The 14,221-nt window shown below is 39.3% G+C and overlaps 2 protein-coding genes and 1 long non-coding RNA gene across 6 annotated transcripts; 2 read left to right on the plus strand and 1 right to left on the minus strand.

Annotated features, from left to right (window-relative positions):
- Positions 1-987: 987 nt before the first annotated feature.
- Positions 988-8,543, minus strand: LOC103979430 (uncharacterized). 4 transcript variants are annotated; one of them, XR_010494848.1, is made up of 4 exons: positions 8,432-8,543; positions 8,083-8,329; positions 4,987-5,094; positions 988-4,237 (listed from the first exon to the last, which is right to left on the minus strand). It is a non-coding gene; the product is annotated as an uncharacterized LOC103979430 (long non-coding RNA). The 4 variants fall into 4 exon arrangements; XR_010494849.1 differs by having other exon boundaries at positions 988-3,725; positions 3,950-5,094; XR_671252.3 differs by lacking the exon at positions 4,987-5,094.
- Positions 5,714-6,645, plus strand: LOC135632893 (zinc finger protein 2-like). Its single transcript, XM_065141743.1, has one exon. The coding sequence runs from the start codon at positions 5,892-5,894 to the stop codon at positions 6,465-6,467; it is 576 nt and encodes a 191-aa protein (XP_064997815.1). The 5' UTR covers positions 5,714-5,891; the 3' UTR covers positions 6,468-6,645.
- A 1,519-nt stretch (positions 8,544-10,062) lies between the features above and the next one.
- On the plus strand, positions 10,063-14,094 carry LOC135634025 (metal transporter Nramp2-like). Its single transcript, XM_065144153.1, has 4 exons — positions 10,063-10,690; positions 11,629-11,765; positions 11,868-12,520; positions 13,533-14,094. The coding sequence occupies exons 1-4, from the start codon at positions 10,149-10,151 to the stop codon at positions 13,749-13,751; spliced, it is 1,551 nt and encodes a 516-aa protein (XP_065000225.1). The 5' UTR covers positions 10,063-10,148; the 3' UTR covers positions 13,752-14,094.
- The last annotated feature ends 127 nt before the right edge of the window (positions 14,095-14,221 follow it).

The following is a 14,221-nucleotide window of genomic DNA, read 5'->3' on the forward strand; positions in this document are numbered from 1 at the left end:
GACAAGCAAGTATTGTCACACAACTGGAGAGGAACAATGAACTGAATGAACAAACACCTGCTTTGCTAGCTTTAGTACAACGCTGATCAACTTTCTTATAGTTCATTCTCAGCCCGAAGGAATTGTCATTTATTTGCCTTGCTATTGTACTGCTCATAGGAAGAACACTAACACACCAGTGTTATCATTGTCAGAAACAAAAAGCCAGAGCACAAGAGATACAATCAGGATCCTGTGGCTTAGGTCCTCCAGGTTCAAGAAATTCCATTTGCCTTGGTCATCTACATGGAGAGAGTAAAATGAATTGCACAAATTATTATTTGGAGCAAACGGAAAGATTGATGAGATCAGAAAATAAGCTGTCAACTCTGATGAACACAATGTCTGGGAGATAAAAAGAAAAAAGTACTTGAACCACCTATGTTCATAAAAACTTGCAGTGCATGTGATTACTTCAGTTGTAAATGTTGACATCACTACTCGGAATCACATTCTCGTTTCGTACATCACCAATATAGGAATTTCGATATATTATACACCAATATCATATAATGGTATGCATAGGGGGACTATGATATGTCAATGTGACCATGGGGGAGAGAGAGAGAGAACCAAGGCATTGGAATCACATTCTTGTTTCCTGTCATCATCCTTTAGCAAGACGAGTGTGATTCTGCATCACCTCTTCATCAGTTGCATGTTTCTGTCACTGCATGATGAGGTGATAAAAGTTGCAGAGTTGCTGCCTCATGGAGAATAATGAAAGCAGTATCATTCTACCGAAACCCCATGTTAAAAGTCATTTGGGATTCTGCAAAGTATACAGATAGACATATCAAAGCTCCACATATCATTAGCCAAAGCACTAGTATCTTGTCCATGCTGCTAAAGCAGAAAAAGCATTCTCCAAATTGCATCAATGCATCAAAAACACCCAACGAGTCAAACATGCAATGATGATGCACCAAAAAGCTTTAACAATTCATGTACTACAAGCAAAGTAGCAAACTATGTCATATATCAGATAAAATGATATCAATGGTCTCTCCTGTTGTAGTGTAAGGCCGCACACATGGCTTTTTCCACTATGTGCTCAATCTAGGTAAAACAGTGTGTAAAACATACTGTAATCTTGTCTCAAGGAGCATGCCACTGAACTTATGTTTGTGTCTCTCAGAGTAATCACCCAACACAATTTAATTTGGCCACTCAGTTGCAGTATCTTGGAGATGAATCTGAAAAGAATACTCCATTACAAAGATTGCATTTGTTTGCGTCTTGTTTGTGATTGTTGTATAAATGTTGAGAGGAGGCTTAAAACTATGCTTCAAACTCCCATAAAACGTAGACTCAACTTGAAATATAAAGCATGTCCCCCGCAATTAATTGCAGAAAATACTTTCAGAAATACGAAGGATTAGTTTTCGGATGTCCTCCACAACCTTCAATCGACCAGTCCTGTTGAAAGGATGCAGGAAAGAATGTCCAACAGTGAATGATCAAAGTGAGACATCATGACATCATAGATTACTGGTTGACCATTTAGCTTGAGTTATACTTAAGATCTTAGCAAGGAATTGCACTCTTTCAGTTTGTCAAATGAGCATGAAAAATATCAACTTTCCAAGTTTGAAGCTTGAATTTGCCTGCAACTGTGATTATATCTTTTCCTGTTGTCATCCTTCTTGTTAATGATCATCTCCGTGTTACCATCTGGGAACTGCTTTGTGAATACAGTAGATTCATCTTCTCCATCAAGTATTTTGTAAAGAACTCACAGCTGCATTCTCCTATTCCAAAATATCTGGTGTTAGGGCTTTGTTTACACAACACAAGGAATCTGAGTCAATGTCTGCTATTTGCCTGAGACTGTGTGGCAACATAAAACAAGATATCAGCTTCCTTCTTTCTGCAATTATCCTAGAAACCTGATCATTCACTGGTCAAATTTAGCTGGATCAAAATTCAGACAAATCATGGAGATATTACTCGGTCTGTTCAGGTGAGAGCTTCATCTTGGATTCTCTTATTCTCCCTGCTCAAATGAGGAAAACAAATCACAAAATCTATAGTCTAAAGAGCAAATTGATCAAAATTGAGTCTGAACCATATAAGTCTTTGATCCTTGTCTTGTTGGCATCATACAGAAAATTAGAATAAACATTACTGATTGTTTTGCTCACTAAATGCTGGTTTGTTCCCTGAATAACTATGACATATATTCTAGTAGAGTAAGACTTTGATGCCAATTCTGGGATTACCATCCTTGCTGCTTGCCAAATTTTACTTGTTCTTGTTGTTCTATTGTTGGCATCTTTCCAGGGCTTTCAGCTTTGCGATTCACATTTAACATCCCATTCTTGTTATTCCTGACCAATACGTTGTCTTTGATTCTGATATCATCTGTTTCTTTGATAGATTGATACATATTTGTAATTTAATTCTATATACTAAGATTAGTATTCTTGATGTGAATGTCATTGTATCACCGAATAAAGGAGTAAGATGGTCTTATCATCCGGTTCGACATCTCATTGACTAAATAGTAACTTGTCTGGAATCATTTTGCTTTTTTCTCCTTTTTATCCACAATAGGATACAACTGCAAAGGATAACATATCTTTTCATGTACAAGTAGTGTACATGGTACAGCCATGGTAATTAGCATTCTCCTATCGATCTGCTGCGTCTCTGTTTTCTTCCCTTTTATTTCCTTTTCTGTGAGAAAAAACATCCTTTTTCCTTCAGATATTTAACTCTTATTTGTCTCCTCAGTCCCCTCTTTTGTTTGGATTCAATTAACTCCACTCGAATGGCATCTCCTTGCTTTTCTGACACCAGCATCTTTTGTTTCTTAGATTAGGTTAACAAAAGAACCACTCATTTTTATTTGGCAGTATGCATTTGCTTTAGAAAATCCTCCGAATTGAGTTTCAATGCCACATCCCCCAACAAAATCCATTGGTGCAGCTTTCCAAAGGTGTCATTTTTGTGTTGGAGCAACTTGGAAGTTTGAGAAGAAATTATGTTCCACAGATGAGGTTTAGTTGTCTTAGTCTAGGTGCTGGTCTACACTACCACATTGTGCTTGCCAGTTGCTCCCATGAGCACCAATAGTCCTCCTGGTCTTTAACAGCAATCATCTGTGTAGTTGGAAGCAAGGATGGAACTTGTCTGTCACATTTTTGCTACTTGCAAATCCACCAATGAGAAATAGACTTGTCAGCAGAACTGAACAGTTGACTAGTGGAGATCTTTAGGTAATGCATTCCTGACCATATATCCTGCATGCCAATAATTCAATGTCAAGAATGTTTCTGTGCAAATGGTTTAGCTTGTTCTTTTCACATGACACGATGCAGGGAACAACAAGATCATCATATGATCTATCTTTGAGATTCTTTAGATCTGTACTTATCTCTAACTGGGATCAGGTGGTCCAGCAACCCCAATATCTTGCAAGTTGGCATCATCATTGTGGTTTTGTTGGGTTGGAGAAAACTGGCTTGCTTTCTGGAACCCTATTCCGTGCCCACTGGAATCACAGCCTTTCGGTGTCAAAGACAACAGATAAATAGTCAAGTTTGCTCAAGTTCAAGTGTCTGGAAATTGACAATCCATTCTGAACTCAAAAGAGTATTGGGTGCAGATAAAGCATACTAGATTGCAGAACCTCGAAATCCCGGGTCAGGTCCTTCTTCATTTCTTGCCCATGACCAGCACACCTGCACATGAAGGCTTCAGCTACAGGAGTTTTGATTGGGACAAGATTCAGGAGAGCTAAAATCTGAAAGCAATGCTTCCTATCTGTTCTCCAGTCACTTGCTGACAACCAACTCCTACCATATTCTCCCATATATAACAAGGACCACACCAAATACTTGGAGGAACTGAAACCAAACAGAATAAGTATTGATCTTCATCTGAAAGATAGCAGGCATCTCCTTACCATAAACCTTTTTTCCCTGTAGCTTGCTGATGGCATAAACCACCATGGCACCAAAACTTTCTAATGGAGGTGGCCACATCTTCCTCTTTCGACATCCATTAAGAAGTTAGAACTCAAAAGGATCAGCTTTTAGAACCACTTTGCCTCTTTAGCCCGAAACCACATGTTATGTTGTAATGTGGTCCCATTGTAACAGAGATTTAGGTCAGATCACTGTAGTAAATCTCACTTTGTCAGCAAAGGAACATTTCAGTATATGGACTTCCAAACTAAGAAAGGGAGAGAGATCTGCATAATTATAGAGGTCAGAAGACATCATAAGCATTCATCTGTGCATCAAAGGAATATTTTTAATGAACGACAATTTATGAATTATTAGCAGGTAAAAGAAAACCATAGAGTATCAGGTACTATAGCAAATGAGAAATTTGAGGTCTATACTATCAACTGATGTAATTAGTCCAACGACACAGGGATAATGAGAGGCCAATAAATCCTATGCTTATACACCATAAAGAAAGCCTGTAGCCTGAGTTGACTTCTTAACATGATTTGTACATTATATCACCTGGTGGGACACCAAGAAGACTCCTGAATGAATATGATCGAGTGTGTCTCAGACAAGATCCTAAACTGGCCACATTCATATCTCCTGCATGCATGAGTTGAAATCAATTGTGGAAGAGAAGCCCTGTCTGTTATCTATAGATCAGACTGTCTGACTCATACATCCAATAGCACAACTTTACCACAAGGAAATATCAGTCAGCATAAAGGCTTGCATCACTATATAGTAGAAAGCAACAGGGAAATGCTTGATCTTTCACAGGAACTAAATTTCCCATTGTCCTCTAAATAGTGATATTCCACCGAAACAACAATCTACTTGCAAAGTACAAGTGGTTCTGAAAGCACTTCTCCTTGAACATCCTCCACTACAAAAAGGGCCGGCAAGTTACGTTGGAACTCCTCCAGCCAAATATTCCACTAAGAAAGCACAACAGTAAATCAAGATTAATGCAGCACCCATCTCTCACCAAGCTTTGTAGTCATTATTGGAACTTCCGTGGGGACATTAAGATGTAAAATAAACAACGACAGAAGTGTAATGGCATCTCCACTCAGCTCAATGCTTTCACGAAAGCCTGTCATGTAGTCATAGCATGAAATAAACTTTTCTGTAGGCACACATCCAAGTGCAAACTATAAAATAATAAGTGTTTCAAGCTTGAGGGTAACATTAACATAAGAACTTTTATCTCGATTACAAATAAGTATGTTTGTATCACTATAAGCCCATTACCATCTCTCAGAGCAATCACTGAAAATGACATTCTGAGTTTTGCATCATCTTAATGATAAAAAATTACACACCATGAAGATCGATACTTTGACAAAAGAAAGTAATCTTTAATTTCCTTCCACCGACTGACGGGAACATCATTTTAATGTTAAACACGCCATACAACTTGTCATGAAGAAATTAAGTACCAATCTACTTGAGAACTTTTTCAGCATAGAACAAGGAAACAAGTTAAGAAATGTGTTCATTTAAGGAGTTGGTACATTGTCAACATTGTATTATTCAGAGAAGAGAACCACGTAAGTGGATATCAACTGATAAAGAAAAGATGTAGGGAATCTGAAATTTTGACCTTGGCAACAGTATTAACATAAACCAAGCATTGCTGCTTTAACAAACACCAAAATGTGGGTCACTAGTAGGAAAGAAAGATATATACAGCTAAAATATCCATTGCCACTTCTGTTCCTACTGATAAGAATCCCCCCTTACAGTTGTTCCCACTTCTTTCCTTGTTCTGCTTCTTTTTAAGGGAAACCAACACAAATCCATCAAGGCTGTGCAACTTCCCATCCCTTCCTTTTGAAACCTCTCATAATTTTTTCCTCTTCAACAGCTACTGGATTTGTTTGCTTCCGGATGGAAAAGGGCGAAATCAGAGAAGAAGAAGAAGACACCGATCAGAAGCCGGGACGACAAACAATTGATTCTGATGGCAGGGAGATTTTTCATGAAGATCATCAAGCATGGCTGAAGCTGACACTTGGTGGGAGAACCTCATCAGCCGATGGAAGCTCTACTAGTTCGCAATCCAAACCTCCAAGTCGAAAGATGTTCTCATGCAACTTCTGCATGAGAAAATTTTTCAGCTCACAGGCTTTGGGGGGTCACCAGAATGCGCACAAGAGAGAGAGAGGTGCATCGAGGAGGCCTCACCAGTCACAGAAAATGATGATGGGATTTTCCCTCTATGCATCTTCTCTCCAGTCTTTGACAGTTCATTCTCATTCACTTGTTCCCAAGCAACATCCAGAGAAAGGCATGTCTATTGTGCCAAGATGTTACCAAATCAATTCTGACATCCAAGTGACGAGGACGCCGTTTGCACTTGATGAAGCTAGAGGTTCAAAGTGGCCTGGAAGCTTTCAAAAGGTTTTTCAACCTACAGATCAACCATCAGAACAACAAAACCTTGACTTGAGTCTCAGGCTGTAGTTAATTCATCCATTACATGCCATTTCCATAACTGCCATTTGCTTGAAGTTTGTTCAGCTCATACTTCTTCATGAATCAGTTATGAAAAATTAACCTATCTGGGTACATTCTGCCATTATACTCAATTTCCAAGTTGAAGAAAAATAAATCTATTGCAATAAAGAAGAGTTAGCAGTCATCAATTTCTGTAAGTAATTCTTACTGCAATTGAGCCACCGATGGCTTCAGAGGATGTTGCCTTTATTATCAAGCTCATTTTTCGACCAGATTCTCTTGAGTTTGTTATCAAACTCAGTTTCTTCAGTTTCTCTTGAAGTCATCTTGAAGTAAAAACAATGACAGATAATAGGAACTGAGTCAAGCGATACTGGTCGGAATCATGGTTAAAGCACCAATTACTTCTTTTAATTACTTGTGCAAGACTCACACAAGAAGACTCCAAAACCAGCAGCCCAAAGAAAAAGCAATGTATTATATCATTATATGCATAAAAGTCCTACATTTATTGGGATTAAGGAAGAGGTTGCAGTTCCATGACTAGATCTTTAGCTAGCCATTCAAAAATCAAGACTACAGGTTACCATTTTAGGCAAATTTATTGTGTTTCTGGTTTTAACCCTAAAGATCACATACTTAACAAACCGAGGTTGTAATATGTTTCTTCACCGTCGAGAAACAAATGAAGATTTCCATATCCAAGCTTAGCTCAGATGCAGATAGCTTCTATTTGGATGTGCAGCAATGTGAAACCAAAGTAGGAAACAAAGATGTGATCCAGCCACACCTTCCAGAATGGCTACCTTGTTACGACTCCAATCACTGTCCCCGCCTTCAACATCCCTCTCTGATTCTGTCTTATTGGTGACATTGTTAGATATAATTCTGTTCATTCAGATTATCCAACCACAAGTGATTCTATGGATTACTAGGTAGCCACATGTACAAAATTATATTTTATACTCTCGTTGTTAAAAAAACCAAGTTAGCGATGATGTGGACTAGAGAATGATAGGTCATCTGATTCCAAATGTCACTTGGCAAAGCTCTTAAAAACGTGAAAGAGTTCTCTAACATTCAGATTCTGGAAATCCATCTACACTAAAGATTGTGATCCTCCCAAATCAGCAACAAAGAATTCTTACGGTGACAGAACCTACGCATGGATAGCTGGTAAACAAGACTCCTGGTTCCTGCCACTGCAAGGTCAGGGGAGGGCCAAACATATGCAGTTTCACCACAGCAAATAGATAGATTGTTTTGGCCACGACAGCCAGAAAGTTTCATGCGACAAACTTAGTTTTGCACCAATACCCACAATCGACACTTAGATTATAGCACTAAATAACAAAAAGATTTTTTTTGTCAAAGGGTAAGTGACGTAGGTGGAATTCGAGTCCAGGACTTGGAAATAAACTGTCATAAGTCCTTACCAACTAAGCTACCAGGCAACTTACACAAAGATAATTCTTTTGCCAAGAACTCCAATTCAAGATTTAAATGCTGCTTTGCTAGCAACAACAATACATTCTGTTAACAAGACATGATACGACGTAGTGCCAGCACGGTTGTAGCAGAGAGAAGGGGATGGATAAAGGAAGAAGTGAAAGAGGTTTACCTCACTTCTACCTGTGTTCCAATGAAGTCGCCATCTCCAGTGTCTCCGTTAGTGTTAAAGGGCAGGCAGCTCAATGACATCTTTTATATCGGTGCAGCTAATCTCTTCATAGTTATGGGCCCATAATCCAAACATGGCCAACAAGAACTTCGAAGCTGAAGCTTCTTCTGCTTCGAAGCCTGTACTCTTCGCCGTCATGAGCAAGCAATCAGTGGCCTCCTCCTTTCTCCAACTCCACCAAAAGAAACTTAACAAAGTAGAGGAAAAGACCACGATTCTTGATTGAACAAAAACAAAGATTGAACTTTTATCACAAGAAACTCAGTCCCCAAGGCTCGAAACCTCGTACCTTGGGATTAGGTCTTCTCCTTGAAGCTGAGATTGAAGTTGGAAAGGAAGTCCAGAGAAGGCGCCATTCGCATACGGTGCTCGCTTCCCCCGCTGTTCTCTTATCGCATTAGGGTTCAAACGCGGATCCCGGTCCGGGTCGAGCTTGGGCTTACAAGTGACCCGATCTAAACCAGGGTGTCGACCCAGTCCAACCGACCCGAGTCGGATGATATATATATATATATATATATATATATATATATATATATATATATATATATATATATATATATATACTCATTAAATGTATAAATGCAGTAATCAACCACCAAATAAAATATTTTGGTTAATCTTTCATCTAATACTTTATTTGTAGCATTTGCTTGTATCTCATTAGATTTCCCTATCATTCACCTTGAATAGCAACACAATTTGGTCATATGCGAAATATATAAAATGTAATTTGTATTAGGAAAAGTCAGATAACAATACTTAGGGGCTCTTTAATAGTATGTTAAGTGATCATTGGATTTAAGATTATAATTAATGTTCAAAATAATTAAGTACATCATCATATATACGTATCAGCGAGATGAGGACAAACGAACAAGAGAAGGTGGCAAACGTAAGTTATCCACCGTACCAATTCGACACGCCTTCACTTCGTCATGTTGATGTTATCATCCATCCCGATGTAGATATAACAACTCATGTATTCATTCTTGCATGATGGTATGGGCCACATGTATAAAGGTGATCATTTTTGTATTTATCCCATCGACTTTATAGCTATGAATTGTAGTTCGAGGTATTATTCTATGGAAAGTCTTAACACAGAGCTAAATATTCTGGTAACATATATAGTAAGTATTTCTGATATATATATATATATATATATATATATATATATATATATATATCTTAAATTGATATTATTTATATATATTCTTAATTTAAATTAGTTACTAATTACTAGTTATTCACATTTGAAAGGTATTACGAGGTTGTACTGATGAAATGTTTTTTTGTGTGTTGAATGTAATTTATTTTTTGTGAGGGAAAAAAATTGAGGAATGCATATACTAATAAATAAACAATTTATTTTTAAAATACGAGAAAACCCTATTTCCTAATTTACTATTTTCTATATTTTATTTTGTTACGAATTGCGCACGTGGACACGAGGAAGGAGGCCGAACTGTGGGAGCCACGAGGATAGCGCGATGTCGACGGGCGTAGTCCACCCGCCTGGTCGCCGCCTCCGAGTCACGTCATACGCACTCCGCACTGGGCGGGTGGGGCCGCCTCTCAGGAGCCCGTCGAGGTAAGTTTCCAACTCGTATTTTACTCGTCTCCCTGGATCATGTGCTTCGTCTCGAATACAGGATATCTGTTGGACCTGTAACACGTCATCCTTTTGAGGGTGTCGTCCGCCGGTTTTATGGTAGGGAAAAGTGATCCCTGTCGGGAACTTGTCAGGGAACTTCACCAGGTCAGCTCCACTCCACCACTCGTCCACGTCCTCCACGCCAACTCATCATCACATGCCACGTTGGTTAGTTCCCAACGGCGGGGGACGCCGTCTTCGCTGGCGGATCTCGTTTCCCCCGCACCCGCGAAGATAGGCGTTGGTGATCCACAGATCGCGTAGGTTATCCACAGGGGGGGCGGGCAGCAGAACTGAGGAGGGGCTCCATTTCCTTTACTCGACTTCTTCGTTGTCTCAGAGCTCGGCCATGGACTCTCCACTGAGACCCGAGGCGGCTCCCCTCCTCCAGACCCGGCCGGGCTCCAATGACGAGGCGGAGAGGGCCTACGACGCCGACGAGAAGGTGGTGATCTCCGTCTCTGAAGACGGCCGTTCGATGGAGGATGACGGCTCCCTCCCGCCCTTCTCGTGGCGGAAGCTGTGGCGATTCACTGGCCCGGGGTTCCTGATGTCGATCGCGTTCCTGGACCCCGGAAACCTCGAGGGCGACCTTCAGGCCGGCGCCTGCGCCGGATACTCGCTCCTATGGTTGCTGTTTTGGTCGACCGCCATGGGGCTCCTCATCCAGCTATTGTCCGCGAGGCTCGGGGTGGCCACGGGGCGCCACCTGGCGGAGCTCTGCCGCGAGGAGTACCCACGGTGGGCCACGATCGCGCTCTGGATCATGGCCGAGCTCGCTCTCATCGGGGCCGACATCCAGGAGGTGATTGGCAGCGCGATCGCGATCAAGATACTCAGCGGCGGAGTGATCCCTCTTTGGGCTGGGGTGGTCATCACGGCTTCGGATTGGTTAAGATCTGTCTTTTGGGATTCTCAATCGTCGAGTCTTTCTTTCTTCCATGTTTGATCTTTATCTTTCTCTCTTTCTTTTTCTGAAGAGTAGGGAGCTCAATTCTGTTCCTATAACTTGGGATTGTTTAATCATAGGAAGGCACGTTTCTGTTTGATGGATTGTCTTACCTGGAAGTATTAGTTTAAGTTTCCAGGGCAAGGAAGCAGAGTTTGCCGATTCTAGTTCTTAACTTGGCTCAATTGAGCAAAACACCATATTCTTTATGGTTTTTCTTTAATATATGATCAGAATTAGGACAACTAGTTGAATTTTTTAACATAAGTTCTTTGACTGATTTCAGATCCTGGATGCCAACTCTTTTTGCAACTTATAAAGAAAACAAAAATAGGGACTGTCCATGTTTGAAGTGATATCCTTTCTCTTATTCTTGTTCTTTCCAGGTCAATGAAATTATTTACTTTGACCCGAAACAAAGTTTATTTTGTTTTTTTGGTTGGAATTTGTTGCTTACTTGTTATTTCTGAATTTGTTGACTGGTTTTACTTCCCACTAAATCTGGATATTGCTAATATATCTTTGGAGTTAGAAACTTTTTTTTGGAGGATGATGTCGGGTTTTGAAGAGTCAAGACTTCTGCTGATGGCAGTCCAGATCTTAATTTAAATAGTCAATGAGTTAATTGGGCTAGATTTGTACTCCTATAGCAAATGACTGGAGTATGGTAATTGATTTTATTCCGTTTTAAGCTTCAGAATCTCCATCAGAAGAGGTCTGCTTTTATTTTATGAGCTTCTTATATCATACGAGAACAAATTTGGTCACTATTTGATGATTGCAAGTTCCGCCCATAATTGATCGGTTTTCCCTTCTGATTTCTGTTATGATTTCAGAAACTTTGGTTTAATGAACCTGTTGTGTTCAATCTCCTTGGCAGCTTCATCTTCCTGTTCCTGGAGAACTATGGTGTGAGGAAATTAGAAGCATTCTTTGGGGTTCTCATTGCAACGATGGCTGTCTCATTTGCCATAATGTTCGGTGAAGCCAAGCCCAGTGGCAAGGAATTTCTAATTGGTAATTAATTTCTAAGGCTTTTTCATAAAATGTTTTTGCTCAATGGTATTATTTTTTCTGGATTCTTATACAAATAGGACTAATTTACTGTGCCCCTCACAGGTGTTTTAGTTCCAAAACTGAGTTCAAGTACAATAAGGCAGGCAGTGGGGGTGGTCGGCTGCATCATTATGCCCCACAATGTATTCTTGCATTCTGCTCTTGTACAGTCAAGAAAGATCGACAATAGCAAAACTAGTCATGTTAGAGAAGCAATGAGTTACTATTCCATAGAATCCACTGTTGCTCTTCTTATTTCCTTCTTTATCAATGTGTGTGTTACTACAGTTTTTGCAAAGGGATTCTATGGCACAGAAGTAGCCAGTTCTATAGGACTTGAGAATGCTGGGCAGTTCTTACAAGAAAAATATGGAGGTAAACTATTTCCTATTCTCTATATATGGGGTATTGGATTATTAGCCTCCGGACAGAGTAGTACCATCACTGGCACTTATGCTGGACAATTTATCATGGGAGGCTTTTTGAATCTTCGTTTGAAGAAATGGGCTCGTTCACTGATCACAAGAAGCTTTGCAATGTTGCCAACTATAATAGTTGCTCTTTTGTTTGACACTGATGACTCGGCCATGGATATATTGAATGAGTCACTTAATGTACTTCAGTCTATTCAGATACCATTTGCTCTAATTCCACTTCTTGCTTTGGTATCAAAAGAACAGCTTATGGGGGCTTTCAGGATCGGCCCCATTATGAAAGTAAGTTTTAGACTGTCTAAAGTTGGATTCATTTTGTGACTTCAGTGTATATCATTCGATTCTTGCATTGGCATTTTAGTTTATCTGAACTTTCTAGTATATCTAGAAGATGGTTTTCAACTGTATATTTCCTCTTATCATAATACTCTACTTCTGAAAGGAAAGTTTGTTGATAGAGATATGGATAGAACATAAATAGGTAAGTTACGGTTCTTACTTACCTATTCTTCTAATTATTCTATATGTATTGACTAAGTTTAGGTTTTTGTTTTTTAAGAGGGTTGCTTCCCAGATAATGAATTGAAATTGCAATTAGTAAGAAAGATCTTTCTCGTATCAACTGACCTTTAAGGTTGTGAATCGAGTTCTTCTCATGCTTGAAGATATCTTTGTCAGGAATCTAGGACCAATTATAGAGGTCGGATGCAAACTTGACAGTCTGCATAAATTTTTGTGAAATCATTAATGGAGTCACGGCAATTTTGACTGACCTTCTATTACGAGTCAAACACTGATGGGAAAAATTGAGGATAATGTGACGATGATGATGATATATTGCATGTTGTCACCATTGTTTAGCATTCTTATTTACTAACAAATATAAAATAAATATCTTTTTAAGAAAACAAATGATGGATATTAAATAAGGTGGCAGTAGTATTCTAATTCTGCATTTTAGTTTAAACTGGGAACAAAGTCTTAGGCTGCTGAAAGTGTTATGATATATGAGAAGGCTTTGGTAATTAGGGAACTCAAAAGGCCATAGAAGGTTAGGCCTCCATAGGTAGGAATGGCTCATAATTCTCGATAAGGCTATTTCAAGATGTTCTATCAGAAGTTAATGCTAATTTTTTGGTTCAAAGTGGTCATCTTCTTTATTTTTCTCTTGTTGTGGATATCTAAATTGTAAATGCTAGCAGTGTGCATGTCTCTTAAATCTGGTTATTGGTAGATTAACTTGTCTAAAACATGTCCTGCATGCTTACTTACACTGCTTGGTTTTCTGATTCAGGTCGTGACTTGGATTATGGTGGGTTTTCTGATAATCATCAATGGCTACCTTTTGCTCGATTTCTTCACTGCTGAAGTTCATGGCCTACTCATCAGCTGTCTTCTCTCTTCTGCCTTAGCAATATATGTCATATTCATCGCTTATCTTGTATTACGGCATAGCGCCTTCTGCACTTCGGGTACCTTAGCAATCAATAAGGGTTTCTGCAATAGAAACTGAACGGCATACCTTTGTTCATTTACATTCTGCAAGAAAGTCTCTCAGGAGAACTGAAACATAGTTAGGAGGCTGATATCAAGTTGGTGTCATCTTGTAATGCAAATTGTATCTAGATCATACAATCCACAACGTTATCCATGTTGCTTTCAATAACTCGGCGTCGCCACGAAGACGGTGTGCATTGCTAGTCCCCTTCCAGCAGTTGCCTTTAATTTCTACTGTTAGATGGACTTTGTTAGTTCAAAAGTAAATAATCTGATGTACATGAACAGTTAAAGTAAATGTAGTCTGTAACTCTTCATGGTGATATGTAATGTGACAAAATACGTCCAATTTCACTTCAGTTTGCCGTATGGTGCAGATTATGTAATCTGGATATAGAGAGTGATTGATTCCACTTTAACTTGCCAACTATATTGTATTCCAGTTTGGCTAATTTGATGTCTATGTTGAAAGGTAGTTGCTTGAGA

Source organism: Musa acuminata, chromosome BXJ3-3 (genome assembly GCF_036884655.1).
Source record: "Musa acuminata AAA Group cultivar baxijiao chromosome BXJ3-3, Cavendish_Baxijiao_AAA, whole genome shotgun sequence".
Lineage (NCBI taxonomy): Eukaryota > Viridiplantae > Streptophyta > Magnoliopsida > Zingiberales > Musaceae > Musa > Musa acuminata.